Source organism: Notolabrus celidotus, chromosome 7 (assembly GCF_009762535.1).
Source record: "Notolabrus celidotus isolate fNotCel1 chromosome 7, fNotCel1.pri, whole genome shotgun sequence".
NCBI classification, from domain to species: domain Eukaryota; kingdom Metazoa; phylum Chordata; class Actinopteri; order Labriformes; family Labridae; genus Notolabrus; species Notolabrus celidotus.
This window is the reverse complement of record NC_048278.1, coordinates 17,509,412-17,534,900: the sequence shown is the minus strand read 5'-3', so window position 1 is coordinate 17,534,900 and position 25,489 is coordinate 17,509,412. Positions and strand designations below refer to the sequence as shown.

At 38.3% G+C, this 25,489-nt stretch overlaps 2 protein-coding genes across 7 annotated transcripts in view; one reads left to right on the top strand and one right to left on the bottom strand.

Moving 5' to 3' along the window:
- Positions 1-6,367: 6,367 nt before the first annotated feature.
- LOC117816493 (leukocyte immunoglobulin-like receptor subfamily B member 3) lies at positions 6,368-19,980 on the bottom strand. Of its 6 annotated transcripts, XM_034688782.1 has the most exons (14): positions 19,893-19,980; positions 19,098-19,277; positions 15,502-15,532; positions 15,052-15,115; positions 14,465-14,613; positions 14,204-14,366; positions 11,862-12,239; positions 10,328-10,609; positions 10,214-10,237; positions 9,702-9,803; positions 9,548-9,578; positions 9,121-9,170; positions 8,926-8,960; positions 6,368-6,939 (listed from the first exon to the last, which is right to left on the bottom strand). In XM_034688782.1, the coding sequence occupies exons 2-14, from the start codon at positions 19,193-19,195 to the stop codon at positions 6,841-6,843; spliced, it is 1,506 nt and encodes a 501-aa protein (XP_034544673.1). In that variant the 5' UTR covers positions 19,196-19,277; positions 19,893-19,980; the 3' UTR covers positions 6,368-6,840. The 6 variants fall into 6 exon arrangements, with proteins under 6 accessions (XP_034544673.1, XP_034544672.1, XP_034544676.1 ...); XM_034688781.1 differs by lacking the exon at positions 19,893-19,980 and having other exon boundaries at positions 19,098-19,711; XM_034688785.1 differs by lacking the exons at positions 15,502-15,532; positions 19,893-19,980 and having other exon boundaries at positions 19,098-19,709.
- The window catches only part of rab11fip4b (RAB11 family interacting protein 4 (class II) b), a 68,075-nt gene continuing 61,699 nt past the window's right edge, over positions 19,114-25,489 (top strand). Inside the window, 2 exon segments of the mRNA XM_034688780.1 lie at positions 19,114-19,440; positions 24,158-24,245. Coding sequence (XP_034544671.1) covers positions 19,288-19,440; positions 24,158-24,245 — 241 coding nt within the window. The 5' untranslated portion in view covers positions 19,114-19,287.

Sequence of the window (25,489 nt, the reverse complement as noted above, 5' to 3'; positions counted from 1 at the left end):
TCGTACTATAAAATACATAACCTTATAACAGCCTTGCAATAAATAGTGCCTTTGTGTCTCACACCGTGTCAGAGAGTTGTTTATTTTACTTTGTGGTCTCTAGTTAGTGTGGGGTTGCATTTGATTGCACTATTACAATAATTTCATCACTTTTACATGAAGGGACAGAAAGTAAGAAGCACTTCTGAGCATAGTAGGATCAAGCTTCACAGAGCCAGTGCATTTAGGTGTCATTGCATTTGATCATGGTGTGCATGCTCCCATTCACAGCAGACAGCAGAACCCATAGACTGCATCTGCAACTGGATTCTTGACAAAGTCACAAGCTTTGCAAGTTCTTAATCACATCTGATTGACAGTATATCACTATAATGGAGCACTACACCAAAGGCTTGCTAAAATAAAAAAATAATTGTATAAATGTACTTGACTCAAACTAGCTAAATATCACACTGAACCATGAAATGAGACAAGTACAAGTCTAAACTGGATCAAAGTCCAAAGTCTGTTTCATAAGAGAGCCCATGAAGACAAACAGTACAGGCAGAGGTATCCAAATCAGCAGGCAAAAAACTCAGTCCAAAAACAGAAACACTGGTCAAAACTCACTAAGGAAACCACATGGAATGCTGCAACGTAGTCACAGGGAACAAGACAAACTGGCAAAAAATGGAAGGGATGGGGAACTTAAATACACTAGGGGAGTGAGGATAACAAGGGAAGGCAAATTAGAGTAATCAGGGGAGTGGGAGACACTCAGGAACAGGAAGTAAACAGACCTGAAGTGAGGAACAGGAAACACAAGACATGAAACATGAGGGAAGTGACAAAAAGTAACGCATCACCCGGGAGATGTGACACTAAAATAGAAACATAACAGCTTCCATCTCTTTCCTTTCATGTATTAATAAATATGTATAAAGATAGCATCCAGGTTACCTTTTATTTTATGGTTAATTCAAACTTTATGGGTAAGTCATGAAATACACTATGTTATTGTCTTTGTTATTTTTCTCAAATTACAGCCATATTTATCACTATATTACAGCCCTGTATAACACCAGAAACTATTTCTACAATTCTACAATTCAACAATTTCATTTAGCAGATGCTTATGTCCAAAGCGACGTACAACACAAGCAAGAATTTAGGAGGGAAAAACCTTAGTAAGTGCAACAAAGTGCTTCAAGTTGATTGGCTACAGGTTCTGCCATCTAGTGCCAGAAGAAGTGCCAGTTTTTTTTTTTTGTTTGTTTTTTTTAAATATAATGTAGGCAACACATTTAAATACACACATAAGTTATGGGATGTCTGTTTATGACACCTCCGGTCACAGGATGGCAATAACTCAGTCCAGTTTTATGGAGGCAGACTTAAAGCAAATTTCCAACTACAAATTTTCATTTACCACCGTCATTTTAGACCTACTGCTTCCTCCAAAAGGTACAGGTCATTCTTATCAAAAGCAGCCTTTGGTATTCTCCAGTTGACCAATCAGAATTAAGTATTCAGCTGTGTAATTAAGTTCAGTAAAGCACATCCTTATCAATGTGTAGTGTTGATATGGATTGCAGGGCAGTACACACGTTATATATAGTCTCGAGCTGGTGTGAATGTCCAAATTCATGTTCTAAAGAAGCCCAAAATCAAACTATTCAAAGTAGGTTGATGTTTGTAATCGAGACATGTCAGTCTAATATTTCCAGAAGTGCCTGAACTGCAAGTTATGCTTTTATCAGCTCCAGATCCTCTGAACAAATATTTATTTCATGTTGTGTCTTTATGTTGGTCCCATGAACAGCCAGGGATCAAACAGAAATGTGTCACCATGGAAACAGCTTTGGAAGATGTTGAATTAAGCACATATAATTCCTCTGTGGACCTTTGGAGAAGTGTGTTTGTGTGTCTGTATTTGTGTGTGTGTGGGTAAGATCAGCAGATCACGCTTTAGTGACCTCCCAATCTCCTGTGAATAATTCATCAGCTTATTCTGACTGGACGCAGCCCAGTGCCACATTGCTTCTACGTTATTATGGTGGAGCTGCAGCCAGTTAAGAGCCCAAAATTATTAATAAGCTCCATTCCTCACTGGGCAACTTCCCCCATTTTGCCACATTGCCAACTCTAATCACACAGTACCAGAAGCCTTGTTATATATTATGTATTATAGCAACCTATGTGTGGTCTTTTACTGATCGTAAATGAAGAATAGTATACAGTAAATACTATATACTACTAAAAACAAAGAAAGAAAAACTGCATCCCCCATGAGAGCAAAGCTTGACACTGAGGAGAAGAGTAACACACAGCACGCTTTCTGTTTTGTTATCTAGGAATAAAGCTAGAGTCAAAGATCAAAGATCATTCTTTTATATTCAGACCATCAACCCATCCAGACAGAACATTGAGACTCTATTTTCCTGGTTTGTCTCTCTTTTTGATATCTAATCTGGCTGCTTTTCAGATGTGGTGACCCAGCAAAAAGCCTGCACACCTGTCTATCACCTGCTCAGCTCCAGACTTATTTCCATGATATTTCATTATCAGCGGCATCCAAAGTCCTGCTGGCTCAAAGTCATCCTGGCAGCATTGTGTGAGACAGTCAGCATTCGGAGGATTAGCAGCTGCTCTTTTAATGCCTCATTGTAACGAGGACAAAAGTATGAGAGGAAGTGAAGGAGATGTGTGTGTGTGTGTTTGTGTGTGAGTTTTGTTTTCAGACGAGCAGCTCCATGAGTCTGATTTGTGTTTGTGTGTGTGTGTGTGTGTGTGTGTGTGTGTGTGTGTGTGTGTGTGTGTGTGTGTGTGTGTGTGTGTGTGTGCATTAAATGTTCTTTGTATACCCAAATAAGTGTGTCTGTTCAAAATAGACTCTCCTTTAAAGTGGTGTTGTGTTACGAGTCATCTCACTCAAACACTTTTATTAAGGATCACTTTGAGGTACTTGTACAAACTAAAGAGTGCAACCATTAGTTACTGCTTATACAGCTGTGTTTTTTTATACGGGGAAAATTGGTGACAATTTCTTTGTACATAGAAAGCTAAGATTACACCAATGTTAATTTTTTTACACTCAATCCTTCACTCAAATTTTACATATTTATAGAATGATCACTTTTTAGCTTTTTTCATTGACCTGATAGAACTTACTCTACAAGTTACAACATGAAGTCATTGCAGTTGATTCAACCAAAGTGAAACCAATAAACACATTTTTCTATTTTTTCTGTTTGGTACCGCCTTTATCCACAACAATTAACAAATGAAGTCACGAGACATCTCTCTCAGTATGTTGTGTTACTTATTTCTAAGACATTTTAATTAATGCTACCTGAGTATAAGGAAGTAGAGCTCCTATGAGGAACATTATGTTTGTCTTGACTTTGGCACCCCCTGTGGACAAGTACCTCTTCCATCTTTGCTGATTTATTCCTGTATTTATGTCAGTAACGTTTTCTGACAACAAAAAAAAACGCACCCTGATTTCTTTAAACTTTCAAATACATATCCCTCACTTTGAATACTTATGGAGAAGGTGAAACAAAAAAAGCGGTTTCTTCAGAGTCCTTAAAATGGTCTTGGCGGGCACCTACCCCCATACAGGCATTCAAAATTACAATACAGAAATGTTCAGTCCTGTGCTTAATGGTCTTGTTTATTTTTGTAGGTCTAGAGAGGCATCACTATTAATTTTAATCAATCAGTTCATAACAGTGAAAAACTCCTCACAGGGGCATCAAATGAGTGGTTTTATTGTGGTAAGCTTCTTCTGCTGCAGCATGCTTCTTTTGCTTAAGAATCTGGAGTCTTCTTCCACTACTGCTTCCATATAACCCAGACAATGCTAAAAAATGCACTGCATGGTTTTAGTCATAATGTATACCTTTATGTATGTGCCAGTAGGCCTTTTTAATATGCATAATGCTGTGACACTCAGGTGTGTTTGATCTCCAGTTACTGAGTCATTTGTCTGCTTCCTGTCAACGGACAATAAAAGAGACTCAGAGCTAATACCTTTGATTTGCTCACATATTATCCTTTCTGCATAGCATAATGCCTGATGTGGGCGTTCTGTTGCTTTGATGTTCGTGAGAAGGGGTCATATGATGGCAGAGCTGAGTCACAGAGAATCAACATAAACCTGTGACAACACATTCAAAGCAGTCTGTGATGTATTGTATGGGGAGGTGGGGAGCACCTGTTTACCACTCGTTCACTGTAAAGCTTGCATCACATAAGATGTGATTTTGTCTGTCTTTTTTGAGTGGTTCAAATATATCTTTATAGCAGAGCATAATATGATGTTTTATGCTTCAGCATGAAATATAAAAAAGACAGAAATATGGTGGTTGCTCCAAATTGCCTTCTTTGAAGACTAAGGTGTCTTTAAAGGAACAAGCTATTAAGGAAAATTAAAGACAGGATCATAATGCCAAATAGTTATGGGTTATATATCTCACCACCTGTATTTTGCAGTTTCTTTATTATAAAAGATAATAACAAAAAGGCTTCTCAACCAGGCCATGAACTAAACATGATCCAAAGTGTCAGTAACTGGAGGTACTATAGGCCTGCCATTATCTAACCAAGCTGCTGACACTGTCAGGCTGACTAATTATAGTTTAAATAATTTTGATGTTCTGTAATTCCAAAAGAGCACACGTTTTTTCAAAGGGACTTGACAAAACACTTGAAAAATGTGCAGGGGTCAAAGATACTAGCTGTCTTTGAGAGGTTAAAGGTGATTTTAAAGATGGTGCTCACATTTTAAGCCGTGTGCATCTAAAAAAAACAAAAAACTACGAGTGGTAGCAACTACAGTTGCTATTGATGAAGATGAGTTATTTTACAAGGCTGTCAGATATTGTTAATGTGAAAAGCACAGACAGAGACAGGTGGAGAGTCTGATACCTTAAAGATCTAATTTGCCTGCCAAATCAAATCCTTATTTAAGTCATGATATACAAATAATGGGCATTGCATCAGATTACATTTAACTACAAAATGTTCAGGGTGTTAATGAAATACCTACACCTTTTCGGTTTAGTCTCTGCCTATATCCTTCCAACTTTCACATCAGAAACACAGCATTAAAGGGGCAATTACTGTCTCATGAATTCAAGACTGCAAACGTCACTTAATATAGACATGACTAATTAAGTGCGTCATGTACACACTTGGAGACACAGGGTGATGCTGCAACAAGCATGTGTGCTGTGGGTGCAAGTGAAGGTGCCACTCAGATTCACCAACATATGGGGCTCCATCTCTCTCTCACACCATTGTACTGCCACATATACAAACAGATCAGCCACTATTTAGACCTGAATATCCTCACTGTGTGAGCATCTGATCACACAATGACTACCTCAAAAATATGAGTGAGACATTTGTTTTTTTCTGTGTCTGGGTCATACAAATGAATAAATAGATCCCTGTGTGCAGGTCTGCTCCTGATAGAAAGCCCTGTGCAGTAAAATGTAATAAAACTCAGTGCTAATACAGAGTTGGCTTTTTGTAGCCTCCTGTCCTGCAATGACAGCTTTTCTCTGCTGAGTTATTGTCCACCATAAAACCACATAAACAGGTGGGAGGCATATCTCTCCCTCTTGAGTCCTTTTACTTTCTTACTTTTCACACAGATGTGAAGTCTCAGCACATTCCCCAAAAATGTAAGAAATATTAAGAAAAAAGAGAAGGTACAAGTGTTACAACGCATTGTCCTCAGAGCTGATTCTTGTTCCAACAGGTAAAAGCAAAAAGCCCTTTTAAGTGGCTGCTGTATTACTGGCTTCATGCATGAAACGCTGTTTTAAAAGCCTTGGTGCAGGTGTGTTTTCCACATTCAAACTGTGTCTTAATGGTGCCCTCTGCAGAAAACTGAGCAGCACTACAGCAGGGTGATTTCTCAATCACAACACTTTGTATCCTAAAAGTCTCCGGAGGTCCAGAGGCTTACCTGTTTGCTGTATCTACTAAGGAAGCAGTGTGAGCAGTGGCCTACTCCTTCTTAAATAAATGTATCTTTTACTGAGAGGCTTTTTGAGTCATTGAATTTCATTGGGTGGCCTTTTTTTTTTTAGATGCATATGTTGCAGTCATGCTTGTCTTGCATGTTTTGTATTGTGCTTACCTTTTTAAAATGTATGACTTTTATCCTGTACTTTCCCCCTTTTTCTATGTAATATTACTAATTCTATGTAAACTCTAGTTTTAATACAATGAATAATATATTTCAAAAAGTTTTTGGTATTATTACTATGTAACTGCAAAACATAATGGTCATGCTCATAAAGTTAAAAGTCCACAGACTTAGTTTTTGTTATAGTTTTGTAATATCAGTAAAATAAATGGTCGTGAGGCCAAAGCAGTCAAACAAATTGATTATTTGACCAAACAAAACACTTCAGTATCCAAAAATGTCATGCCATCATATTAAATGCACTATAAAGATCAAATTATATAACCTTATGCAAAGAGACTTTGTGGTAAGAATGGCTTGTCATCTGCATTTTCTGAAGTAAAACAAGTTATTTGAAAATAATAATAATAATAATAATAATAATAATAATAATAATAATAATAATAATAATAATAATAATAATATATTTTTAGAATTACATCTGTATTTAGATTCGCTGGCTCAGAGGCATAAGATCAAACAAACATCGTGTCCTGTCAAACTGCACAATTTTGCAGCTACACATGAAATAGGAACTGAGGAAATAGCCTTTCCTGTCATGCTGTGCAACTTCAACTGATGCTACACTGATAAACCGGACATAAAGTATAAACACAAACAGAGAGGCAGAGAGGGGGGAGTGGGGTGACCAAACATTTCTAATGGATCTGATGAATTGGGGTTGTAAATGTAGAGAGTGAGGTCCACAAAGGGGATCTGGAGTCTGTCCCTGTAGTTGCGTCAGTAGTGGCCCGTTCCTGCACATAAATATAAACACACAAGTGCAAGCTGTTAGAGATTGCTGCATAACGTTCTTTGCTGTGGTATAGTTCATATCATATTCATATTACTGCTTCATTCAGAGGGGACTACGAGTGATGTTTTTTTCTTAGACTCTGCGACTTTGGATGAATTTATGCTGTTTCCTAAAAAACAGCATTTCACACCAAAATTGTGTTGCCTGAGTTCTTCGAGCGAGTCAGAAAGCCATCACAGCAGTGACCTTCGTTATATCCAGTGAGATTCACCATTAAGTTTCTTTTAGCCACAGCATCCCCAGACTATGTAGAGATCTTAACCTCAGATTGTAATTGCTGTCGTCTTTCTGTGTTAGCCAGCTCCAAAAATGAAGTAATTCCCTTTGAACTGCTCTCTGTAGAGGCCAGAGTAAAATAAGTTTGAATTTTTTACAGATGCCATCTGACAAATGATAGGAACATTTGAGTCCCTTTGCAGTGCAGCACCAGTATGTACAAAAACAAGCTGCCTTTGACTGAAATCTGAGAGAAAATGTTGCATATCTGGATGAATTTTCTGTTCTTTGAGAGCAAGGTAACACAAGGACACTCCAGATTCAGACACATCTGATATTAAATATGCAGCTCCTGTCAAGGGAGTCTCATGATTACTGGTTGGTCTCTCTGTCAGTTGGCAACGACAGTGTTCTGTCCTCTGAGGTGGCTCTTCAGTAACACAAAGAGGAAGAAGACGAGAGCCTGGAGAAAGCCTCCATCCAGCTTATTATTAATGAAAGAGATTACAACCCATGCAAGGCAGATCACCACCCTGCAGACAGGCATAATAAGAAATAGCTCTAGACTCAGCATGTAATACTTGCCAGTGTGCTCATATCTGTGTCTGTATATGGATGCCTGTGTTGTGCTTGTATGTGTTTATAGCACAGACTTCAGGGAAGTTTACAGTTATTTGTCAAAGTAAGTCTACAGGAGAAACATGGAGGCTCCACAAATACCACAAATACCAAAAGAGAGGGGTGGTTTATGCCAGAAAACTGCGGATGAGCAGCCTGATTTCTGTGTCAAAATGAACACCATTACTCCTACAATGTTCAACATGCTCCAAGGGTAGGTTTGGTGTGATACTTTGCTTAACTTATTGTCAACAAATCTTAAAAAAGGGCCAGATTCAGCAATAAATTGATCCAAATTATAAAATGATCCACAATAATAGTACATTGAATAAAACTAAAGTTTTACTAGTGCAGTCGTCTCATTATAAGTTAAAAAATCTAATTACACTTAATGGCCACATTAACCTGACTAGACTGATTACAAACCAAAGATACAAAATTCCTTGGTATGAGCAAAATTAGCTGCAAGCAAAGTTGTCTTCATAAGTTGAATAAAATATTACACCTTGTTATCAAGAACAGTGTGCTTTCTGCATTGGCAGCCATTTTTACTCACTAAAATCAATGAAGGTTTTATGCTTGGTTTGTAATATCTTGAAATCAGGTTTATATGTGGATGTGTCAGGCAAATGTGGAGTGTATTAATAGTAATGAGATATTTTGACCTGAAACCAGACAAATACACTTGGGGATTTGATATGAGTTTTTGCACTGTTTCTGTTCAAATGCTATTTGCAAGCAACTTCTGTATCCAGCTGTTCCATGAAAACATTTGGCTGTTTTTTCATATGTAAGGATGAAGTTGTGACCAATTTTGAAGACTCAGTTTTCCTCTTGAAAGAAATAGACTCAAGGCTGATTCCCAAAGCTAGTATGTCAGAAAGTCTTCAGGATTCCACCAACCCAACACAACTTTTAGTCCATTCATGGGATATTTACAGTAACATAAAGCCAGCCAGCCTTAACTCAAAGCTTTGAAAATGTAAGGAAAGAAAAAAGATGAAATGGAAGTCATTGCCAGCTTTATCAAGTGTACAAGTCCTGTAAGAATGATTATCAGCAATTGGAGATTCAGGTGTTGATCAATATTTACCTGAGGGGTGAAGCTTGTACGCCTGAGCGTCAGGTCTGCAAAAAACAAAAAAATGAGACAGCCCATTGTCAAGCTTTGGTTTGCATCAGGATAATTGTGCAGATATCTGCACTAATATGATTGCCTTGATATAAATGACAAAGAAAGCTGGCTTAAATTAAAATAAAATAGCTACAAACATGACTGTTGACTCACCAATAATATGATCCTTAGCATGAACTTGAGTCCAGAACTGTGCGTCCTGTCTGAAACAGTAAAACACAGCAACATTAACGCTCCAGTTAAATCATTCTTAGTATGTACTATAATATACAACAATACAATGTATAACCTCAAAAAAGATCTCTATCAAAGCAAGCCCACAAAGAGGAATAGATATTTATGTTTTAGGACAAGGATAATTCACATGCTAATTTTCCTCTGCTGGCCATTAGGCATTTTCAAAATATAAATCATATTCTAGAAGATTATAATTAAGATTAAATAGTTTATTACATTGCAGTCATGAGGAAAATGTCTGCAGTTAACCTACTCTAAATGTGTCATAGCTGTCAGGGTACTCAAATAAATCTCAGTCGTTTATATTCACTCAAAATTATTCTATCATCAATCAGGACAATACCTTTTTTTCTTTTCTTCTGCAGCTGCTTTTACTTTACATAAGGAAAAAACGGGAAGAGTGAGAAGAATGTTACATTTCACACAGAAAAAGAATCATGAAAATGTAATGAGTTCATGAGAAAACAGAAGCAGTCAGAGATTCGTGTGTGCAATACCTTTCCGGTGTGCAACCACAACCACGAATGTCAGCGAACAGATGAACAAAACCACAGCGGAGAAAGAGCCCAGCACAAGAGGCCAGTCCACACTGGGTGCATCTGTGGATATAACACTTCCATTACTGTGACGTTTGTATATGTTTTTTTAAAACTGCTGTCAGCAGAATCTAACAGGTTGTTGTTGTTGTTGATTTTTTTAATTGTGTGCTATATTATCCTTTCGTCACACCGTGAGCTGTTGCATCGTCTTCCTGCTTCTTGCTGCCCCCTTAATGGAAAATTACAATTCCACTAAGCTTTAAAACTTGAATTCTGAGACGCTTTTAAACTTAAAAAAAACCCTCTGAGACAGCTCAATTGATGATATCAAAAAATAATTAGTTGTTTGAAAACAGCAATGTATTTTGGGTCTTTCAGATCTACAAGTCTTTTTTTTTACTCCTTGACAATGAAATTCACTGGTAAAACTTTGCATGAAATAACGACACGCATTGATGCAATGTGCCTACCTGGTGATGATAGAGGGGGTATTCCTGAAAGAGGAGAAAAGAAGCAAAAAGTTACATTTTGGGTCAAAATACAGTCTAACCAAACCACACATACAGCCTGACTTTAAATCCAACCTTTTGTTACTGCCAGTGGGGGACTTCGCTCAGACTTGCTCCATGTCCCTCCCAGGAGGACACTGTACTCACACTGGTACAAAGCCAGTTGAGTGTCCTGGACAGGCAATGGAAAGGTGACCTGATGGTGAATCAAGGTGGCATGTTGAGTGGCTACAGGGAGTTCATGATCAGCCAGGTAGAGGGAGAACACAGCACCAGGGTATGCAGGAGAACCTCTGCAGAGCAGATGCCACACATCTGTCTGCTGCTGGAAAACAAGGGTCGGCACCGGCAACGCATCTGGCAACAGAAGCAATCAAATGAACTTCATCCAATGGATAGAACTTCTCAACTATGAATTCACTTTTTAATTTCTTACATGACACGATCGATTGCACTTGGATTTTTTTTTCTCAATTTACTGTAATTTAAATGTTAATTCCGGCCTAGACTTTTAATAATAAACAAAGGAAACAGTTGTTTTGATGGAGCAATCATTTTAAAATGTCCAGTTTTGTGAGTATTGTTATACTATAGTTTTCAACTCTCTGCATGTTTTTAAAGGCATGTATATGTGTGTGTAAGAAGTAATTAGAAGTGTAAAATGGTAAACGTTTGCAAAAATGCGAAGACACATTAGTTTGACTGACTTGGATTGAAACCAGAAAACCATAACAACTAAAAGAAGAAACTGCTTGACACTCAACTTTGCCTTTCTATTTTTAAATACAATTATACTTTCACATCCGTCTTATGGTTTAACAGCCTTGTTCACAGGCAAACCATGGTCACTAATCAAATCCTTAGAGGGCCTTTACAATAAATAATCACTGATAAAAAAAAAACTAATCAGACACCACCACTGTTGCGTTTTAAGTTAACACTAAGTTTTAAGTTTTAGTAATTTTATTGATTTCTATTATGTCAAGTTTGTGTCCAAATGCTTAAATGAACCTGCCCATCAGCCTTTCAGCAAATAAATAAAGAGGCTAAAGAGCTGGGGCAGTTCCACCTTAGCAGCTTGAAGTGGTGACTGTTAAGTTTTATTCTGCAAAACATCTGTTGCTCAAACAGCTTTCTCTGTAAAGGAGTAAAAGTCCTGCAACTCTCTGCCTGATCACCTGAAACTCCTTGCAAACTTCACCACGTTTAAGAGAGTCACCAAATCCTGGTTAATTGAGCAACAAACCTGCACTCATGTCTGATTTTCTTTATGTTTTGTCACTGCCAAATGTCTGTTTTATTGCATCTTGCTGTACTTAACATACCTTTTATTTTCTATTTTAACTTACCATTTAAATCTTTTACCATTTTAATCTTTTACTTCTCAAAAGCCCTTTTAGCAACGGGTTTTGCAAAGTTGCTTGGCTACAGACACTAGGATACTTGCATTGGATGACTGTTTTCAGTTTGTCTATGTATTCTGTATATGTCCTTAACAAATAAACCATAAATAAATAAAATAAACAAATAAAACAGTTAAGTGTAAAAATTCAGGTGTAAAACATAAATTTGGAGTTAGTCAATAAGGTAACAAAAGAAACATCCTCACCTGTTACGGTGATATGAACCATGTTGCTAACAGTTGAATTAACCACTCCATTTTTCTTGTTGACCTGGTAAAGACAGGTATACTCGCCCCCCTCTTCTACCCTAACTGGCCCCACAGAGAAGAGCCCCGGTTGAGGTTCGTGGTTTGCTACCCGACTGGCTTTAGGCTGGAGGATAAAAGATGTAGCCCCTGTTTTCTCCATGGTCCTCAGCAAAAAGAAGGTCACTGGTTTGTTGTTATCGCTAGACAGGGACTGAAGGGGAGTAGGGACTGAACAGCTGAAGGTTAGCATGTCTCCACATTTAACCACACTAGAAGAGGGTGTCACAGACAGAACAGGAGGAGGGAATGAGGGCACGGGGCGAGTGGGGTCAGCATCTAGAGAAGTAGAGAAAGAAGAAAATAATTTATATTTCACTCCTCAGCACACTCATTGAAGTTCAAGCCAACAGGTCAGTGCCAAAAACTGCAATTCCTCAGGGAGCCACATGAGGCTGGCTCCAAAAGAGAGTCAATCTCTATTAGGCTTCATATCAAAATACCAGAGATAAATACACTTAAAACCTTTTACAATAAATAGTTTTCGTCTCTAGTTTTTTCCGTTTTCATTACAACTAACCTAACTTTTACTTAGGCTAAGTAAAGCAGAACATTAAATTTGTACTTACATATTAACTCACATAGTATCTGTCATACACACGTTTTTTGTGGGCTAACCCAAAAACTGGATTTTCATTGGCTGGACTGTCATCGAAAACAACACCACAAACAACAGCTACTCCCTCACCATGATTCAGTAAGGTGCAAGTCAACCACCTTCATCATGCTCTCTTGGCTTGTGTAGTCTGATAAATAAAGTACTTTGGTCAGCTAGCACCACAGATGGATTCTCAATCTCACTAAGTATGATGGTTAACTGATCCATTCCCTGATTACATTTAAGCAATGGGCACAGAGTGTATCTGTATACAGATTGTATACTGCAGGTTTACAGTTTTTTTCGATTGCTTAAACACGATTTTGAATACAGGGCCCATTTTGTCAAAACACTACACACAATTCACACAACCACGCACACAAGTAGCAGAACACCTCAGATCCTTTGCAAAATGAAACACTCTTATGAGAACTATACCCTAATTTATCAAAACCATATTTTGTTACCATATGAAACACACACATTTCATATGACTGAATTCTGTTTGAACCATTTACACACTGCTGTTGCTAACCTAAAACACTTTTAGCAACAGAAACATGTACCAGTTTTCATGCTACTACAGTAGTGTGCATAACACTGTAAGCTCAGTAAATATCAGACAAACATAAAATACTGTATCCAGTTGCAGGTGAGCTCACCTGCTGCATTTTTATAGTGTTTAAACCTGATTGGTGTGTCTACAGTAAAGCAATAGTGTGTTTGTGCCCCTGATGGCTGTGTTTAACCAGTTGGCTCATAGGTGTGGTAATGTGACAGTCAGTACTTTCGAATTGCAAGGAAGTGACATCATGATGTACTTCTGTGTCTAATGTATACAAGTGTGTTTAGTGTTTTGCAAATCACTGTGTGTGTTGTTTTGCAAAAAGTGTGAGGCTGACATTGTGCTTATAGTGGTGCAGACCTGCACCTATGTTTTGCTCCTTGAGTGTTAGGTTTTGATAATTGTGTAATACTTTTGATTTTAGTGTTTATTCAGTCGTAAACAACTGTAAACACATTTGCCAACCCTTTGCTTTGGTTAATTTTGGCTTCAGACAACCAAGATGGTTGCAGGCAAATGTGGAACCCCAAGCCTCAAAGAGGCACTCAATAAATCAGACTGTGAAATCACATCGACTACATGCATCTCCTTTTGGTAAATGCTAACAACTCGGGTATGCCACAGCTGCTAGCCACATCTCCCTCTGTACTGTAACCATCAATACCAGGAGTAAGAACATTTTTTTGGTGGTCTGTGTGTGTGTGTGTGTGTGTGTGTGTGTGTGTGTGTGTGTGTGTGTGTGTGTGTGTGTGTGTGTGTGTGTGTGTGTGTGTGTGTGTGTGTGTGTGTGTGTGTGTGTGTTTGGGTGTAGTTTCTATATGAAATGCACAGGATGTAACGACACTACACACACCCACCGAGCCGAGGACAATGAGAAGCCACAGAGAGCACCTGCATGCAGCAGCGGATGGGAGTGTTTATTATTTTATACCACATGTTGAATAACGACAGGGTACACACTGACACACATTAACTCTACAACCTCCATTCTTGTGTCCCACTTATAATAAAACAGGGAGCTACAGCTTCATACAACGATAAAGTGTGTGAAATGAGTCGATAAACAAGAGACAGACATACCTATTTGGTGCTCCAGCTGCAAATAAGGACTGAAGGCACTGTATCGACTGGACTGATCCTTGTACAGGCAGCAAAAGAGTTCCTGTTGGCCTGAATCCCCTTCTTCTATCCTCACAGTGAATTGAACCTCCTCTGCACCTGACTGCACTGCTAGAGAGTCCACCTAAATACAAAATAAAAAAATACCAGAGCAAAATAAATTTACAGGAGCCTGTGGTGCTACAAGAAATACACAAACAAACATACGCTCGAAATTAATACCTTTTCTCTGTATCTATACAACATGAACATAACCCCAGAGTGGCCCTCTGGGGCTCGGCAGACCAAGACCACTGAGTCCTCTGACCTCCGGTAGATGTCAAGCTCAGGAGCAGGAAGAGTAGGAGTGGATGGAGGGGCTGATAGACTTCCTATAGACAGGAGAGTGAAAGGTACAGTTGGTTGAGTTTCACAAATTCCTCTTTGGGCTCTGAGCAGCTGTGGAGCTTCGAAGAGGGAATTAAAAAAAAACAGTCCTGTGATTGCTTCATGTGGTGATCTACATTTGTACCAAACTGGAGATTGCTGTTTATTAGATAGCTCAATCGGAACTTTAACCCTTGCCTGTGAGTTCAGCTATAAGACAGCTTTCAACAGAAGGACAACAACAGTTTTCTTGTTGTTAGTCAAAGGATTCTACATTTTAATTTCATAAAAAATGTTATTTTTGTTATACAAAAAGCATACTAAATATTACAAAGACATTGTAACAAAGAAAGACATATTTCGTAGAACCATAATGTTTGCTTTAGTTTAGACAAAACAAAGGAAAAATATATTTAGCAAAATCTACATTATATGATGCTTACCCCAAAGCTGTAGAAACAAAAGTAGTGAAGTGTAGATCCAAAGTGATTTTCCGCCACTAACAACCTGCATGTTTGACACAGGAGGAAGAATGAACGGCTCAAATAAGCACACACCTACAGGCTCTTTCTCTCTCCCCCCTCTCTCTATTTCTGTTTTCTTAGTATGTGTGACATCCTCTTGAAGACAGAACGTTATGGGAAGTCTAAGCAGTAAACACACTTCCTTTTTTGGAGTCCCTCGCTCGGATGCGTGGTTTATCATAAATAACAGCAAGCATGTTTCTCGCTAACCCACATGAAGAAATATGTATGCGTCAGCATCTAAATGGAGATATATTTACAAACAGATTATCTTGTGACAGAAGGCTGGGATACATGTGTTTGAAAAGATTTGCTCACAAGTTCCTCAAAGTTTTGGTGCAATTCAAAATTACAGAGAAAAATTGCTACCCTTCTTCTTCTGTGTCTTCTTTGTTTTCTTCTGCGATACAAAAAAAGAAGAAATGGCCAAAATAAATGCAGTGGTCTGAAAGTAATGAGTCAGTTTTCAGGGTTCTTGAATTATTTTAAAAGTCAAAGTCATTGCTTTTTAAGACCTTAGAAAGAGCCCAACACATATATTTTAAGACCCCACAAACATCAAAACATTTTCTTTGACAGAGGCAAGGTCTCTGAGGATTTACCAATTTGCCATACCACAAAGCCATTTTTGAACATGTTGTGCATCAACTATCAACAATATTCAACTGGGCTCAGCCTCACTGCTATTTGTGCTCCTATTTTTAGAGCTCAACAAACTTCAGGTTACTGTAATGCCCATCAGTTCACAGAGAGAGCATAACTCTCAGATTTATCCTTTTTTTTTTGTTCATGGGGCATTTGAAACAAAGTCTCAAGTGATCAATTCAAATAATCCACATTAAAGGGAGGTTCTATTGGACCAAAATCCAGGTTTTGACAACACCCAAACTTCAGATATTGATGTCACCACAGCATCAAGTTTTGTCATCAACCCAACATTATTTATTTATTTATTTAATTTATAACCTTTATTTAACCAGGAAATGCTCACTGAGATTAAAAATCTATTTTCCAAGAGAGTCCTGGCCAAGATAGGCAGCAGCACAGTTACAGAGCTACAAATAGACAATACACAAATAGCAGACGCATACAACAGGGGACAAAATATTCGTTTTTTTAATCCAACAGAATCCATCAGATTTGATGTCAGCCCAGTGTCTGATTTATACATCAACTAATGACAGTTTTGATGCCAACTTAATGTGAGGTTGTGACTTTAGGACAATTTCAGGTATTGGCATGGACCCAAGGTGGTATTTAAGAGTCAACTCCACATCATGTTCCAACATCAAGATGTCAGGTTTTATGTCAACCCAACATCAGGTTTTGATACTACTCCCACAAAGGTTTTGGTGTCTACCACATGTCAGTTTTTTATATTGCTCTAACATCAAGTTTCTATGTCAACCCAACATCCTGTGTTCTTGTAACCCCAACATCCGTTTTTGACATTAGCTCAACAAGCTGTTTGAGGTCACAATAATTAAATGTGTTGAGATAAAACAAACGTCAAGTGTTGATGTGAGACTTGATTGTCTGAATGCGACATCACACCAATGTGGGGTTATGAAAAGATAAGATAAGATAAGATATTCCTTTATTTGTCCCACAATAAGGGAAATGTACAGTGTTACAGCAGCAGTAGATAGTACAAACAACAAAGAGCATATAAAATAGTAGTTATTAAAAATGATTAGCAATTAAAAAAGTAAATGAGCATTTTCTAAGAAATGTATGTACAAACTAAACAAGTTAGTAATCAGACATCACCCCAACATCATTTCTGACAACAACCTATAGTCAGATTTTGATGTTGACCCAACATCAGGTTTTGATGATACCCCAATGTCAGATATTGACATCAACCCAGCCCCTCGTCATGTTTTGATGACAACCCAATGTCAGGTATTTACATCAGCCAAACATTAGACCGTGATGCTAGTCTAAGAATAGATTTGGACATTACCCTGATGTCAGGTTTTTGCATCGCCCCAAACATATAGTGAGAGCTCCACATACTAACACACTCAGAAATCACACATCCCTGCTGGCACTGAGGCTACACACTGCCACTGTCCTTTCCCATTTGACCTATGTCATACCTCCATCAGCAGATCAGAGGCAAAATGATTTCGCTTTGCCGTTTCTCCTCAGTGTGTTGTACATTGCAGTTAATGTGTAACAGGGGCGTATATATCCCACCTTGAACTGGTGATCTGTGAGCGAATGCCTTGTGTTTCAAAACAGGAAACAGCATATGTTATGTGGACAGAGGTCACCTAATTTTTATAGATTGATAAGTTTAATTACGCAAAGTGACATGATGTCAGTGTATGATACCTCTGGCCACAAGATGGGGTAGTTAAGAGTGTTTGTAGTTCATAGCTTTGCCTTTGGGTGAAGACAATAGAACTCTGATTTTTTGGCACAGAATTTTCCCTAGGGCAGGGGCAGATCATCAAACAGCACTGTATCGTACTGTCTTGTGTGGTGGATTTATCGCCTTACTGGTGCCAAGAGTGGACATTTCAACTAAAAAAATAATATGGTGCTCTTAAATTATCTTCTCATTCACTGCCCCACTACTTCATTACTTTTTGAGGTGGCATGAATAACATTAATCCTGCACTTTACTTTTTAGGGACATTTTTTTTTCATTTCTTTCCATTTATTGTGATATTATAATTTGTATGATTATAAGATTGTTAGCACTTAATCAATCTTAGCATAAAAGCTTTATTGACATAGGCCATATTCAGTGGTGGACAGTAACAGAGACATTCAGAAGATTATTACTGTACTTTTTACTCCACATAATTTCTAGCAGTGCTCTAGTTACTCACTACTTTTGCTTTGAAGTCAGCTCATGAATTTCCTTCTCTTTTCTGAAATCTGATCCCTAAGACAGTAAAATGTGTTTGTGTAGTTCTGTTTGTCTCAGTGGTTTAGTCGTACCTGTATACCATGCATCTCCACGGTTGAACGTGGAGCAAACAGAGCAAATTCACTCAGATCAGGCAGTTCATGTCGAGGTGGTAATGATGGCTATACATCTCCACCTGAGCACCCATGGCCATATCTTCAGCCTGTGTTAGAGGTTTTTGAAATGAAGAATGATACATATCATTTGAAATGTTCTCCCTGTTTCCCACTCTGCCCAAACATACAATAATTCACTGTCCAACCTGAGAAAGCATGTCGAGCTACGTAACATTTGTTTCATTCCAGATGAACATTTCAAACTAAGTTGTCTGTGTTTGGAGTAACTTAGTTGCCGCTATTATTCCATGGTATAGTTTATAGAGATTTCAAGTAATGGTTTCTAAAAAAACATAATGTGACAGAATGCACTCCTGTATTTTTGAATGCACTTGTGTATTTTGAAAATATTTTTTTTTGAGATATTTTAAAAAGTACTGTGAGTACTTGAGTATTTTTAAAAGCAAGTCATCCAGGACTTTAACTGAAGTAATAATTTGACAGAGCAACTTTCACTTGTATTGGAGTAATATTTGACCAGGAGGATCTATACTCTGACTTCAGTAATGAAGCTGTGTACTTTGTCCACCACTGGCTATATTGTCATTATCGTGAGTAATATCAGGTGCTGTATAATGGGTTACCCTGTGATTCCTACTCCTATACACCTAGTTTTTATACCTCTATCGCCTATCCATAAACTGGCATCTCCTTGACATGTGTCTGACCTGTGTTTGCTTTAACTGTATGTCAGGTAATACAACCTGTAAGAAAATGCCATATGATATGAATATGCATTAAATGAACTCCTTGGTTTTTTTTCCTGACCTCAGGTTGAGAAACTACAAGCCAAAGTTATTGCAGTAGCATTTTTATATCATACAAACACTAAGCATAAAATAATGCTGACAAAATGTGTGGGAGATGAAGGGAAATGAACAGGAAGCCTATAAAGAAGTGTTGGTGGAGAGCATTGCTTTGCTAACCTTTGCTTCCTGCTTGGGACCATAGCTTGGGACTTCGACTCACCAGTATCACTCCGCCCCTCACGCACAGCTACAGCATCCAGTCTATGAGCATCCATCAGGTTCCGAACAGTCTCCAAACAACATGGTGCTTTTGAGGTTCACGCCATGGAAAAAAATTTCCAAAGTGGAATAACAACGCTGAAACGAGATGGAGGAGGACTTTCTACCTGTGTCGGAACACCTGCTGACTTACGTGAGGAAACTCAAAGAAGTGTTTGACGTGTGTGACGGGGACTCGGACGGTCTCATTCACCGAAAAGACTTGCTGCACTCAGGTTCACAGTTTGGGGAAGAAGAACAGGTGAGAGGTGTATTTCACTTTATGTTGCGTGTCGGTTCTTTTCGTATTCATGTTACAGACAAGACTTTGCCACGTGACTTCATTATTTTTTTGAATTTAGCGGAGTACTGTAGGCTGTTTTCAAGCTTCTTCAAAATATAGAACTTGCACGTCGCCCCTTTTGTTTGAATCGTTATTTTTGACACATTTGAGGCTGGTCCTTAAGAGCTAAACTCGAAACTTAGACAACTTTAAAAGCTTCCTAAAGTTGTCCAGGTTGGCACTGCACTGCAGTGGGAACGGTGGGAATAGATGAGCCCAGCAAATAGCCTGATCCTCTTGGAATCTACCAATCTTGTGCCCTGTGATTCGCAGCGTGAAATAACATGTTTAAGTGTTAGAGTTTTAAAGGAGAAACATATCATATATTTGCACATTTTCCATTTTAATTGTAATGTCAGAATATGACCTACATTGCAGTCCTTAGGTGTCGTGGTAATTCAGGTGAAAAAGCCATCATCCCTTTTTGAGTTGACGTAATCCAAGCTTTCTAAAAAATAAATTTTTCAACTATTTGTAAGGGTTGGTTGTAGACATAGACTGTATAAATGTAAATAGGCTGTAGGTTGTAATGCGGTACACTCGCCAGACATTGGTTGTGGGCTATCTGAAAGCTGTTTCCATTAAATAACAAAAGAAAAAGAAAGCCAATTGCTGGTGAAAGGGGTGCTTATTTTAATCAAAAAATGTTGCTGTCTTGTCTTATGTGGGGGTGGGGTTCGAATCATCAGTGAATAGTTACACGTTCAGGTTCAGGTTACTTTATTTGTAGGTAAACTTGTTTTGCAGCCAGTGAGATATATGATCCTATACAAAGTTATAAGACAGATGTCAGACAGAACGAACAACTTTTATGTGCTAAAATATCCTAAAACTAATACAACAATAAAAATGATGAAATCAATAGACATGATGAAATGATAAAATTGCCAAAGGTTCTATATAAAAGGCATATCAGAAAGCAGTCAACCAATAAAACTATAAAATCACGTGAATGAATAAGAAAATCTGGACTCAAGTCTTAAAATTAGAATTTGAGTCTGTATGTGAAATGAAATGCTATGGCTATGCTTTGACTGACTAATAGAATACATTTGCTAGAAATGCCGATCCTAACCTGATGGAGAATGTTTATAGTGCATTGTTCTTACGTCTACAATAAGTCACTGATATCAAAAAGTATATTGGAGAAGCTTCAAAGATCATTTAGCTAAAAATAGTTTCATCTGACCTGGTGACTCAGTAAGAATGATGTATTTGAGTTCAAATCTTTAAATAACTGAAAAACTCTTCAAGTGAAAACATTTTCTACTAAAGGTTTTTCATTAAGCCTCAGTCAGTTTGCTTTTTCATCGTATCGATCAGAAAGTTGATTGTAAACTCACTGGAGCACACTTACAGTTTCTATCTCTTATTGCTTCGATAAAAGGCACAAACCGTCTGTGTGCTCCAGTGAGTTTTTCCTCTACTTCTTTATACCTCATGTCCTCTCCTGAGATGCCCCTGATCGTGAGGCCAAATCACCTTACATCAAGCTGAAGCTCAGTGGACCCCCTAAGCTGTCATCTTATTGAACGTTTCAGTTTGAGGCACAGTTCTTTATGAAAGATCATGCGCCTTCACTCTGTAAAATACTGTCACGTGTGTTCCAACTCTTTTGACTCAGTGCTTAGTCTTTCATGAATCTTGGACATTATTTGTCATATTTTAGCTGTTTGTCACATCCCTTTTGGGGCATTGTGTCTCACTGCATGTCAGGGTAACTGCTTGCTGACGTTGAGTTGCTCCCCTGTGTTGTGTGGCTCATCAGAAGGAACATTGCAGATGCACTTATTAGCTCCTGCGGGAGGCTTTTCACTGACCTGGGAAATGGGTTGGTAGGATCAAGTGGATGCAATTTGCCAACTCAAGAACCCGTGAAGAACATGTTGACTTGACTACGTACTGCATCACCATTTATAGCCTTTTACTTGTTTTGAATCAGGACAATTAGAATCTTGTGATTAATCATAAAGCTCGTACTCTTTACTTGAAGTGAAAACAAATCTACACAAAAACACTCCGGCATTCACACACCAAATCGGCTTGGTGAACCATATCAAGCAGTTCCCCGTTCTCCTACATGCGTTGTCCTCTCATGTCATTGTCCTACATGAGCGAATCCCAGCGGCTGCTTCTTGACAACCTGACCTACAATAGAACGCAGTAGGTGACTCCCCTTCCCTGTAGTACAGTCACATGCAAATGTTCTCTCATATAATCCTACAGTTTTCCCCGCTGAACTCTTTACTCCCCCTTTAATTTGCCTTCAGAAAAAGGGGCCAAGTAAGAAACAATAATTAGCCTCTCATTGGGCTTAAATTAGGGATGGGAATTTACAGTAATCCTTGTATTCGATTACTCCAATTACCTAATGAACGACTACTAAAAGCCGTATGAGTTCAAGTTATGTTGCCAGGTGCGCCAGTAACAAAATGCTACTCGAATAATGGGGTCAATGGCGAGTACCCAAGTACTCGAGTATTCGTACCCATCCCTAGCTTAAATGTGGTTGTATATGAAAAGATTCAGTTGTAATCCTGGGACCTCACTTCAAAACATTTCTGAACACTGTATCATCTGTTTAATGTGGCCCAGATGCACGGGTAGTGCCTACAAGGGTGTAAATCAACGTAAGTGTTTCTTGTATGTTTAAATAATAGAGAATAAGACTTTCCAAGAAAAGCTTTCAAAAGATGAAGTTACTCTTAATTAATTTCATGCTTTATGTCATAGGTTGTTGTAGTAATATGTCTACTTTTCAGAGTTGTTTATTAACAAGATACTATCCTGTAGTTCTTTTCAATACGGTCACAAACCTTTGCTATAAATAGTGCTGTTCAAATTATGCTGGCTGTGAGGAGCTGGCAAAGAGGAAAATGCATTATTCAACCACAGTGGAGTGTCCTTAAAGGCTCCAGCACTCTTCAGTGATGTGAATGTGGGAGGACCATGGGCATGCTTTGGCCACATCCACTGTACAAATGTGTGATATTTCACATAAGGTTTGTTAGATTCAGCTATTCCTCTGTCTTCAGTCCTAATTAAGGAAATGTTCATTCCCTGTTTAATGAACATCTACAACATCTCAGCCAAATTTGTGTTAGAGCTGCTTCTGGGGGATTTTTTAACAAAACATTAAACAAGTGGTTGTTTTGTGGTTTGTTTGAGCTCTAGCTGTTGTTTCAGTGGATGAACTGGAGTATTTGTATGACAGCCCAAATAAGCAGGTAGCTGTACAGTAGTCTCCAATGCACAGTAGCCAGTGCATTGGAGGTAGAATTGTTGGCTTTCCTCCAGAGAGAAAACAACAAGCAGTGGTAGCAGTGTGTAGTTGCCAAGTTTACTTTGTTCATCCTTTCACCTAATGTCTCCATCAGGATAGAATTTCCACTTTCACTTTAGAAAATCAGGGAAAACACTACAGTAGACTGTACACTGAAAATTTTGAGCCGACATCAATAAGCAATGACAACCGCAACATTTCTGTATTTTAAAATGTGTAGTTTATGCACGCTTTAGCATAAGGAAGGCTGAGATTTAGTGAGCAGAGATGCACATATTTTAATAATCTTGACTTACCAATTCTAACTGTAATCACTTGTTGTTGTTTGTTATTTGTCGGACTACAAACAGAAGCCCTCCGGTGCATACAGTAATGTTTTTTTCTGGTTTAAGTCTTCCCTCAGCTACTGGGCTGTCAAATAATAACTTGATAAGCAAGAAGGGAATTGGAGTTAAGGAACAACCTCAAAGACCAGATTGTTTCCTGCATTGTTTGATGTCTGCTTAGAGAGATTAATAAAAGTCAGATGCAAGCTGATGGGATTGGAGGTTACTTTACAACCAATGCATTCCACCTCTCTGTTCCCCAAACAGACTGGTTCCACCTAAACCCTGCTAAAATGCTAGGTGACGATATTACCATAGACTATATAATTAATGGACGTAGTATCAGTGACGTCACCCATCTGTTATGAAGCCCTGTTTTGAAGCCAATCGTCAGCGGGTGCCATATCGGAAATGCTGAACTCAATCAAACTGCTGTCGAACTAGTGTGAGATAAAGAGGCGGGCTTTGAGCCTCCTAGCCAACAGCGACAGAGTTCCAGTCTGTCAGTCAAGTCAGTCATTTCTTTATTTGGCAAAACTTGTAATCTTAATTTCCTCTGAACTGTCGTGGTATAAAAAAATTCACTGCCTGTACAGTGTGTGCAGATAGACAAATGAGCTATTCAGACCGAAACCGTTTTTGAACCAGGCTGTAAACATGTTTATTAATGCTGTAAAGATTGTCTTTTTTGAATGGGTATGTATGTGGTTTCCAGTGTTTCTGCTGCCAGCCTCAAGTGGATGCTCTATTAGAATCTACTAATAATTATCACAAACTCTCTTTATCTTAAAAAAAAAAGTCACAAGTTACAAAGGTGTATCAAATTAGTAACTTGTTGACCATTATTCATTTTGACCATGTGCAGTTTTGGCATCATGGTTCCCGTAGATTTCACTGCAGGACCTCAGACAGACATTAATATTTAATCAAAGAATAAAACTACTTCCTCTGTACTTATTTCTGACTTACCAGAGAAGCGTCTGTTGTGCTCTGATGTTCTTCATGTGCTCTCTGTACTTTCCACCAGGTGAAGAAATTGGTCAAATGTCTGGACTGCGACTCTCACGGGAGGATCAACTTCAAAGATTTCTGCTGCGGAGTCCTCACTGTGAAAGGTTAGAAGGAGCTCCAATCCAATATGGTAGCTGAGAGTTTCTTTTGAGAATGTGTGAATGCAACACCATTTCTGGTATTTCTGAGGGGTATACTAGAAAGACAAGTGTCAAAAAAGGAATAAAGTCAGAGTGGAGAGAATTGTTGTGTTGGTAACCTGAGCATGCTGTGGCTCTGTTAGTATTGTCTCCTTTCTACTGTGGCTTTGACAATATTTTGTCATAGGCTGCATATCTTTTGATTTCACATTTTCCAGAAAAAAGCTATTCTGCTTGATATCAGTCACACCTCCAGTTCACACCAAGAGGGATACTCCAGTTTCAAAATATGAGACCAGCCTATGACCAGCCTATAGGTTGCGTTCAGCATTTCCAATATGCCTCCCGCCGACGATTGGCTTCAAAACAGTGCTTCAGAATAGATGGGTGACGTCTCAGATACTACGTCCATTAATTGTACATGGTCTATGGTTCACACACACTATATTTGGTGTAGGCATGAATCAAGAAGACAAATATTTAAAAATCTGTACACAAAAACTGTCAACAAGTCTAAATACCACTGTAGGTAAATTATAAAGTTTGTTTAGGATATCATATTGATTCAGCTACTTTTATTCATACTAGAAATTTGCTTTTGTTTAAACAAGAAAATAAGGACACTTCAGGTAATGCTCTCATAGTTACATTTATATAATCATACTATATATAGATGTTAATGATTTAATCTAGTGTAGCCCTATAATGTTAGCTCACATATCCAAGGGTAGCAAAGTGATATTCATGCCAATTCCTCATCTTTCCTCATTCACGGTCCTTATCTCTTTGTTTTGTAATTGAGTCTCTCTAAACCAGGTCAGTTTATCCACAACAGTGGACTGAAGCAAACCAGGGCACAGGAAGGGGCCATTTCTAGTTCTAGCATTGTTTAGAGGTGGTTAGAGTTGACCTGGCAATAATAATAAGTTATTCAATAAAAAACGATGGTGTCAGTTGATGATCCTTTTTACAAAACATGTTACATTTAGGACATGCGACATCCATTAGACTTGTATCACACTAAAACACTACTGATCATCTACAAATCCGTGGAAGTTTCCCCCTCTAAATCGTTTATGTGAATGCCTGATCAATTGTAAGTACATTTAAAGCAGCTATAAAAATGATTCTGTTGCAGTAACTTCTGACTGTTAATGTCAGTAATGTGTTGCCCATAATGATGAACCTGCAGAAAATAATTACCTATA

Bases quoted from the DNA above. Each gene is read 5' to 3' on its own strand.
- LOC117816493 (XM_034688782.1), bottom strand. From the start codon at position 19,195: ATGGATGCTCATAGACTGGATGCTGTAGCTGTGCGTGAGGGGCGGAGT. The intron at 15,533-19,097 runs GTTAGCAAAGCA...TTTGTATCGCAG, and splicing joins GTCCCAAGCAGGAAGCAAAG to AAGAAAACAAAGAAGACACA. The intron at 8,961-9,120 runs GTGAGTCAACAG...TGTTTTTTGCAG, and splicing joins TGCTAAGGATCATATTATTG to ACCTGACGCTCAGGCGTACA.